General features: G+C 51.6%; 1 protein-coding gene across 1 annotated transcript; it reads right to left on the bottom strand.

Annotated features, from left to right (window-relative positions):
* Positions 1 to 1,263: 1,263 nt before the first annotated feature.
* Positions 1,264 to 8,220, bottom strand: LOC120037138 (vegetative cell wall protein gp1-like). The gene is made up of 11 exons (XM_038983310.1): positions 8,212 to 8,220; positions 4,593 to 4,740; positions 3,989 to 4,459; positions 3,512 to 3,751; positions 2,828 to 3,409; positions 2,659 to 2,725; positions 2,297 to 2,550; positions 2,114 to 2,200; positions 1,834 to 2,025; positions 1,618 to 1,737; positions 1,264 to 1,460 (listed from the first exon to the last, which is right to left on the bottom strand). The coding sequence occupies exons 1-11, from the start codon at positions 8,218 to 8,220 to the stop codon at positions 1,264 to 1,266; spliced, it is 2,367 nt and encodes a 788-aa protein (XP_038839238.1).
* Positions 8,221 to 9,517: the final 1,297 nt, after the last annotated feature.

A 9,517-nucleotide genomic window follows, 5' to 3' on the forward strand; every position in this document is an offset into this window, starting at 1 on the left:
TCAACCTCTACACCCCATACCCCTGTCTACATCCCTCTACCCCTCTACCTCCCTCTACCACTGTCTACATCCCTCTTCCCCTCTCTTCCTCCTTCTACCTCCATCTACCTCCCTATACCCCTCTCTACCTCCCGCTACTTCCCTTTACCCCTCTTTTCCCCTCTCTACCCCTCTCTACCTCCCTTTGTCATCCTCCACCTCCCTCTACCTCTATCCTTTCTACCCCTCTAAAACCCCTCTCTACCCCTCTCTCTACCCCTCTCTGGCTCCCTCTCTACCCCTCTCTGGCTACCTCTACCCCTCTCTACCTCCATCTACCCCTCTCTACCTCCATCTACCCCTCTCTACCCCTCTCTGGCTACCTCTACCCCTCTCTACCTCCATCTACCCCTCTCTACCCCTCTCTGGCTACCTCTACCCCTCTCTACCTCCATCTACCCCTCTCTACCCCTCTCTAGCTCCCTCTCTACCCCTCTCTGGCTACCTCTACCCCTCTCTACCCCTCTCTAGCTCCCTCTCTACCCTCTCTAGCTCCCTCTCTACCCCTTTCTAGCTCCCTCTCTACCCCTCTCTGGCTACCTCTACCCCTCTCTACCTCCATCTACCCCTCTCTACCTCCATCTACCCCTCTCTACCTCCATCTACCCCTCTCTACCCCTCTCTGGCTACCTCTACCCCTCTCCACCTCCATCTACCCCTCTCTACCCCTCTCTGGCTCCCTTTACCCCCCTCTACCCCTCTATACCCCTCTCTACCCCTATTTGCCTCCCAGTTCCGGCTCTATGATTTGTTTTTTATGTTGCTAAATAATGGAAGTACATCCCTGTGATGGAGTGCATCTGTGGGGAGCCGGAGCCCAAACTGTATTTGCTTTTGATTTAGCTCTTCATTAATGAGCCTGCGTCAGCCAGGCAGCCAGCCAGCCAGCCCCAGAGCTGCATGCCTTTCTCCTTTTCTTCCTTACTTTCCCTCTCTTTTCCCTCCGTTCCCTCTCTTGGCGACATGAAGAGAGCAGGCCTGCCTGTCTTGAGTGGAGGGAGTACAGATACTAAGGAGTGGAGGTCTGGGGGTTTGAGACTCAGGCCTTGGGAGAGTCGCTGGACTGACAGTGTGACAGGGAAGGCCTGGCTACATCCTGCCCGGGGAGGGTGATTAGTGACAATAGACTGGAGGATTAGAGAAGGAGAGGATAGGGGGTTAGAGTGGCCGGGCTGGAGAGTAGGGGGACTTGGCTGTGCTGGGGTACTGACGAGTACTCAGGGACTATCTGGGTACAACCTGGGGAGGGTGATTAGTGACGCTGAGCTGGGGGCCTGAGGGACCAGGGGACTGAAGAGTACAGGGACCAGGGGCTGGAGGACCGAGGGACCAGGGGACTGAAGAGTCCAGGGACCAGGGGCTGGAGGACCGAGGGACCAGGAGACTGAAGAGTACAGGGACTAGGGGCTGGAGACACTGGGCTGGAGGACCGAGGGACCAGGGGACTGAAGAGTACAGGGACTAGGGGCCGGAGACACTGGGCTGGAGGACTGAGGGACCAGGAGACTGAAGAGTCCAGGGACTAGGGGCTGGAGACACTGGGCTGCAGGACCGAGGGACCAGGGGACTGAAGAGTACAGGGACTAGGGGCCGGAGACACTGGGCTGCAGGACCGAGGGACCAGGGGACTGAAGAGTACAGGGACCAGGGGCTGGAGGACCGAGGGACCAGGGGACTGAAGAATCCAGGGACCAGGGGCTGGAGGACCGAGGGACCAGGAGACTGAAGAGTACAGGGACTAGGGGCTGGAGACACTGGGCTGGAGGACCGAGGGACCAGGGGACTGAAGAGTACAGGGATTGGGGCTGGAGACACTGGGCTGCAGGACCGAGGGAACAGGAGACTGAAGAGTCCAGGGACTAGGGGCTGGAGACACTGGGCTGCAGGACCGAGGGACCAGGGGCTGGAGACACTGGGCTGGAGGACCGACGGACCAGGAGACTGAAGAGTACAGGGACCAGGGGCTGGAGACACTGGGCTGGAGGACTGAGGGACCAGGAGACTGAAGAGTCCAGGGACTAGGGGCTAGAGACACTGGGCTGGAGGACCGACGAACAAGGAGACTGAAGAGTACAGGGACTAGGGGCTGGAGACACTGGGCTGGAGGACTGAGGGACCAGGAGACTGAAGAGTCCAGGGACCAGGGGCTGGAGATACTGGGCTGGAGGACCGAGGGACCAGGAGACTGAAGAGTACAGGGACTAGGGGCTGGAGACACTGGGCTGGAGGACCGAGGGACCAGGGGACTGAAGAGTACAGGGACTAGGGGCTGGAGACACTGGGCTGCAGGACCGAGGGAACAGGAGACTGAAGAGTCCAGGGACTAGGGGCTGGAGACACTGGGCTGGAGGACTGAGGGACCAGGAGACTGAAGAGTCCAGGGACCAGGGGCTGGAGACACTGGGCTGCAGGACCGAGGGACCAGGGGCTGGAGACACTGGGCTGGAGGACCGACGGACCAGGAGACTGAAGAGTACAGGGACCAGGGGCTGGAGACACTGGGCTGGAGGACTGAGGGACCAGGAGACTGAAGAGTCCAGGGACTAGGGGCTAGAGACACTGGGCTGGAGGACCGACGAACAAGGAGACTGAAGAGTACAGGGACTAGGGGCTGGAGACACTGGGCTGGAGGACTGAGGGACCAGGAGACTGAAGAGTCCAGGGACCAGGGGCTGGAGATACTGGGCTGGAGGACCGAGGGACCAGGAGACTGAAGAGTCCAGGGACTAGGGGCTGGAGACACTGGGCTGGAGGACTGAGGGACCAGGAGACTGAAGAGTCCAGGGACCAGGGGCTGGAGACACTGGGCTGCAGGACAGAGGGACCAGGGGCTGGAGACACTGGGCTGGAGGACCGACGGACCAGGAGACTGAAGAGTAGAGGGACCAGGGGCTGGAGACACTGGCCTGGAGGACCGAGGGACCAGGGGACTGAAGAGTCCAGGGACTAGGGGCTAGAGACGCTGGGCTGGAGGACCGAGGAACCAGGGGACTGAAGAGTCCAGGGACCAGGGGCTGGAGACGCTGGGCTGGAGGACTGAGGGACCAGGAGACTGAAGAGTACAGGGACCAGGGGCTGGAGACACTGGGCTGGAGGACCGAGGGACCAGGGGACTGAAGAGTCCAGGGACTAGGGGCTAGAGACGCTGGGCTGGAGGACCGAGGGACCAGGGGACTGAAGAGTCCAGGGACCAGGGGCTGGAGACGCTGGGCTGGAGGACTGAGGGACCAGGAGACTGAAGAGTACAGGGACCAGGGGCTGGAGACACTGGGCTGCAGGACCGAGGGACTAGGGGCTGGAGACACTGGGCTGGAGGACTGAGGGACCAGGAGACTGAAGAGTCCAGGGACTAGGGGCTGGAGACACTGGGCTGGAGGACCGACGGACAAGGAGACTGAAGAGTACAGGGACTAGGGGCTGGAGACACTGGGCTGGAGGACTGAGGGACCAGGATACTGAAGAGTCCAGGGACCAGGGGCTGGAGACACTGGGCTGGAGGACCGAGGGACCAGGAGACTGAAGAGTCCAGGGACTAGGGGCTGGAGACACTGGGCTGGAGGACTGAGGGACCAGGAGACTGAAGAGTCCAGGGACCAGGGGCTGGAGACACTGGGCTGCAGGACAGAGGGACCAGGGGCTGGAGACACTGGGCTGGAGGACCGACGGACCAGGAGACTGAAGAGTACAGGGACCAGGGGCTGGAGACACTGGCCTGGAGGACCGAGGGACCAGGGGACTGAAGAGTCAAGGGACTAGGGGCTAGAGACGCTGGGCTGGAGGACCGAGGAACCAGGGGACTGAAGAGTCCAGGGACCAGGGGCTGGAGACGCTGGGCTGGAGGACTGAGGGACCAGGAGACTGAAGAGTACAGGGACCAGGGGCTGGAGACACTGGGCTGCAGGACCGAGGGACTAGGGGCTGGAGACACTGGGCTGGAGGACCGACGGACCAGGAGACTGAAGAGTCCAGGGACTAGGGGCTGGAGACACTAGGCTGGAGGACCGACGGACCAGGAGACTGAAGAGTACAGGGACAAGGGGCTGGAGACACTGGGCTGGAGGACTGATGGACCAGGAGACTGAAGAGTCCATGGACCATGGGCTGGAGACACTGGGCTGGAGGACCGAGGGACCAGGAGACTGAAGAGTCCAGGGACTAGGGGCTAGAGACGCTGGGCTGGAGGACCGAGGGACCAGGGGACTGAAGAGTCCAGGGACCAGGGGCTGGAGACGCTGGACTGGAGGACTGAGGGACCAGGAGACTGAAGAGTACAGGGACCAGGGGCTGGAGACACTGGGCTGCAGGACCGAGGGACTAGGGGCTGGAGACACTGGGCTGGAGGACTGAGGGACCAGGAGACTGAAGAGTCCAGGGACTAGGGGCTGGAGACACTGGGCTGGAGGACTGACGGACCAGGAGACTGAAGAGTACAGGGACTAGGGGCGGGAGACACTGGGCTGGAGGACTGAGGGACCAGGAGACTGAAGATTCCAGGGACTAGGGGCTGGAGACACTGGGCTGGAGGACCGACGGACCAGGAGACTGAAGAGTACAGGGACTAGGGGCTGGAGACACTGGGCTGGAGGACTGAGGGACCAGGAGACTGAAGAGTCCAGGGACCAAGGGCTGGAGACACTGGGCTGGAGGACCGAGGGACCAGCAGACTGAAGAGTCCAGGGACCAGGGGCTGGAGACACTGGGCTGGAGGACCGAGGGACAAGGAGACTGAAGAGTACAGGGACTAGGGGCTGGAGGACCGAGGGACCAGGAGACTGAAGAGTCCAGGGATTAGGGGCTGGAGGAGTACAGCGGTTATTAGTGCTGGCCTAGCGGGTTTGAGACTCAGGGGCTGTTTTAGCAGTAGTGATACACCCGTGGCTGCACTCGCAGTCTCTCTCTGTCCTGAGTCAAGGCTGCAATGGGCTGTCCACAAGAAGGCCTGTCTGTATGCTGCCTGGAGGATGGCATGTGTCACGTCCTGAACATAGTAAGCTGTTTTTTCTCTGTGTTGGTTGGGGCACGATGGTGACTTGGGTGGGTCATCTAGGTGTATTTGTATGTCTATGGTGGCCTGATATTGTTGCCAATCAGAGGCAGCTGTTTATCGTTGTCTCTGATTGTGGATCATATTTAGGCAGCCATTTCCCTTTTGTGTTTGTGGGATCTTGTCTATGTTTAGTTGCCTGTCTGCACTATTTGTATAGCTTCACGTTTCGTCCGTTGATTTTGTTGTTTTTGTGAAGTGTTCATTCATTAAAACCTCTCTGGGATATTAGGGACGCTAGCGTCCCACCTGGCCAACATCCAGTGAAAATGCAGAGCGCCGAATTCAAATAAATTACTATAAAAATGAAATCACACATTCAATATACCAAATTAAAGCTACACTTGTTGTGAATCCAGCCAACGTGTCAGATTTCAAAAATGCTTTACGGCGAAAGCAAACAAAGCCCCTATCTGAGGACAGCACCCCAGCAAACAATCACAGACCTTATTTCAACCCTCCCGGCGCAACACAAAATGCAGAAATAAAGATATAATTCATGCCTTTGACGAGCTTCTTCTGTTGGCACTCCAATATGTCCCATAAACATCACAAATGGTCCTTTTCTTCGATTAATTCCGTCCATATATATCCAAAATGTCCATTTATTTGGCGCGTTTGATCCAGAAAAACACCGGTTCCAACTCGCTCAACATGACCACAAAAGTTACCTATAAGCTTTGTCCAAACATTTCAAACTAATTTTGTAATACAACTTTAGGTATTTTTTAACGTAAATAATTGATCAAATTGAAGACAGGATGATCTGTGTTCAATACCAGAGGAAAACAATGTGTGAACATGGCTGCTTCTTCATTTCTCAAAGGAAAAACCTCAACCAATTTCTAAAGACTGTTGACATCCAGTGGAAGTGATAGGAACTGCAGGAAGGTCCCTTCGAAATCTGGATTCCCAATGAAACTTCATTGAAAAGAGAGTGACCTCAAAAAAATAAAATCTGAATGGTTTGTCCTCGGGGTTTTGCCTGCCAAATAAGTTCTGTTATAGTCACAGACATGATTCAAACAGTTTTAGTGTTTTCTATTCAATACTAATAATAATATGCATATATTAGCATCTGGGACTGAGTAGGAGGCAGTTTACTCTGGGCACACTTTTCATCCAAACGTGAAAATGCTGCCCCCTATCCATAAGAATTTGCGCCTTGGTCTCACTCATACGACGATAGTGACAGCATGTATTCCAGTGGACCTTACTAAGAGAATTTCATAAAAATTAAAATGCTAAAACATAAAAAATTATAATTTTTAGACAAAATTATACTAAATATGTTCACGTCACCAAATGATTGATTAAAACACCCTGCAATGAAACTCTACAGTAGCCTGAACAGCATTCTGTAGTGTAGCACCATAGCGTAGCTGGAGGACAGCTAGTTTCCGTCCTCTTCTTGGTACATTTACTTCAATACAAAACCTAGGAGGCTCATGGTTCTCACCCCCTTCCATAGCCTTACACAGTAATTATGACAACTTCCGGAAGATGTCCTCCGACCTATAAGAGCTCTTGCAGCATGAACTGACATTTTGTCTGGCCAGTCAAAGGATCAGAGAATGAATCTAGTACTGAAAGCATTAGCTACAGCTAGCTAGCACTGCAGTGCATAACATGAGGTGGGTAGTTAACTCAAAGAGAGAGACAGACAATAGTGGAACAGTTTTGAACAAATACATTTCTTCGAAAATTAAGGAGAAGCAAGAGAGAGAGAGATTTCTTTTTTTTTCACTTTCAGTTTCACTTACTTAGCAAGCAAATGCAGCTAGCTATTTCAGCCTACTCAAACACCCGGCTCAAACAGAGGAATGCTATGCTACCTAACTGGCTATGACTATCCAACGCTGGAACTCTTCCAAGTCAAGGTAAGCTTTCGGTTTTATAAATGTATTTCCACCAGGCCGGCGTAAACTCTAAACTGGTTAGACTGTAAGGTATACTGCATGATAGTAGCGGGTTTGCTAACGCGTTAGTTCTATTAGCTATGTTGACTAGGATTTTACTTTAGCTAATATTGTTACAACGATGTAGGCTAGGTGTAGCGGTTATGACATGGTTTGGCTCTGAAAGTTTTTTTTTTCACCTGGTCACATACAGCTGATGTGTTGAAGTCCACAAACAAAGGGAAAATGGGAGGGGAAGGGGAGCGCATAGATGCGAGAAGGAATAGAACGTCGCTGCTATGAAAGTGAGCTGTGTTTACGCGTGATCAGAGGAGTATGTAGCAGCTGATGGGATCTTCAAGTCTTTGAACTTGATAGTTTTAATTCTGTCATATATAGAAAGACCTGAATGTATCCTCACTATTCTCACCTGGATCTGACCTCAGAGAAACATTAACATCTGGTTGCTAGCGGAACATTCCAGGAACTCACGCATAGTTCCTTTGAATGAAAAATGTTGAACCTTGCCGAGCATCACAATGTCACTATTTGCCACAGTACTTCTCACTTCTGATAATAAAAGTCTAAATCCGGCTCTGGCACAAACGAATATATCTTTGTTGTTCGTCTCATAAGCCATCTCTGTGTTGTTTGCCAGTGTTTTGTCTGAAATGATTGTAATTTCAGAGAGTCAAGAGGAGCTGCAGGGTGAACCAATCGATGGTAAATTGCAGTGGCACCTCTGCAGAGATTCTCAGAAATGAGTCCCCGCTCTCTCTCCGTCTCTCTATCACTTTCTTTCTTTCTTTCTGTCGTGTATGTACATGTACTTACCTGGAGTGCCTGAGGGTGGCGCTGTTACTAATTTCTACTGTGATCCTCTGGACTTGCACTTGACCCATGACATCAGATTAACATTGTTCTTCTCCCCGCAACCCTGCCTTAGTGTTCTAATATACTACATGGTGTCAGAAGATAAAAAGTTTTAAAAAGCTCAACGTTCTGAAACATGGAACCAGCTACTCTGAGCGTAAAAGGAAATCTAGCCGAAAATTCAATCTTTATATCATCTCCTGTGGCATCTCAGAGAAATCTTAAAAAGTGAAATGTGCCACATTCCTGCACGTAGCCAGAGATGATGCAATCGATGTATTCAATACTTTTGACGATGACGTATTAAAAGAGCTTTTCCGAAAACGTACCGTGAGCCAAGAAAAAAATCTGACGTACCTGAGGCATATCTTTTTTTACGACAGTGCAAGGACATACAGAGTCAAGGACATACAGAGTCAAGGACAAACAGAGTCAAGGACAAACAGAGTCAAGGACAAACAGAGTCAAGGACAAATAGAGTCAAGGACAAACAGAGTCAAGGACAAACAGAGTGAAGGACAAACAGAGTGAAAGGACAAACAGAGTCAAGGACAAACAGAGTCAAGGACAAACAGAGTCAAGGACAAACTGATGCTTATGTGACTGATCTAAATCATAAAGCAAAAGACTGAGTTTCAACAACTTACCGACTCACTGATAATGGACAGAATTGTGTGTGGAATCAAAAAATGACCAAGTGTGAGGCAGATTACTCAGAAAAAAACAGATCTGCTACTAGCTAGAGCAATAGACATTTGCCATTCTAGTGAATTCAGCCAGAGCCAGAGCCAGTTGAAAATGCTTCATGATGAAGTTGAAGTGTCCAGCAAGTGTCCAGCATACGGTCAGATATGTAAAATTATGCCAAAATCCGCTCCTCACTCACACAGACAGAAAAGCGGAGGATTCACGGCATTCAATCAAATGTATTTATAGAGCCCTTCTTACATCAGCTGATGTCACAAAGTGCTGTACAGAAATCCAGCCTAAAACCCCAAACAGCAAGCAATGCAGGTGAGCATTGACAGGGAGATGACAGCAGGAAATGAGGACATGTTCATTGGGACAATTGAAGTGAAACAGAGCTTGTCTGCAAATGAGGTCAGAGCAATACCAGAAACGCCAGAGCCAGAGGACAAAGCAGCGCTTCAGAGGTTCATGGGAATGTTGCAGTATCTTGCAAATCTCTCAGAGATTCCTCACAGACTGTCAAAAGAGATACGCTCAAATTGAAAAATATCTACTGACGATAGTGGCTGTGAGAAGTTTTATCAATACCTGCATGGAAACCAGATCCAGGTGGAGTCTGACCACAAACAATATTCAATAAGTCACTCCAGAAATCATCCATCCAGACTACATTTGACATACAAACCAGGAAAGAAGTTGCACATAACTGATGCACTCAGCCAAGCATACCTGAAGGAACAGCAAGAGAAATTGCTTGATGGTGAGCTGGATGTTTTATTTAACCAGGCAAGTCAGTTAAGAACAAATTCTTATTTACAATGACATCCTAGGAACAGTGGGTTAACTGCCTTGTTCATGGGCAGAACAACAGATTTTTACCTTTTCAGCTCGGGGATTTGATCTCGCAACCTTTCGGTTACTAGTCCAACGCTGTAGCCACTTGGCTACCTGCCGCTGGATGTAAACTACATCA

The sequence above is a fragment of the Salvelinus namaycush genome, unplaced genomic scaffold (genome assembly GCF_016432855.1).
Source record: "Salvelinus namaycush isolate Seneca unplaced genomic scaffold, SaNama_1.0 Scaffold1589, whole genome shotgun sequence".
Lineage (NCBI taxonomy): Eukaryota > Metazoa > Chordata > Actinopteri > Salmoniformes > Salmonidae > Salvelinus > Salvelinus namaycush.

Coding starts and splice junctions, on each gene's coding strand:
- LOC120037138 (XM_038983310.1), bottom strand. Junction 4,460..4,592: donor GTCTCCAGCCCCTAGTCCCT/GTACTCTTCAGT, acceptor TGTACTCTTCAG/TCTCCTGGTCCGTCAGTCCT. Junction 2,201..2,296: donor GTCTCCAGCCCCTAGTCCCT/GTACTCTTCAGT, acceptor TCGGTCCTCCAG/CCCAGTATCTCCAGCCCCTG.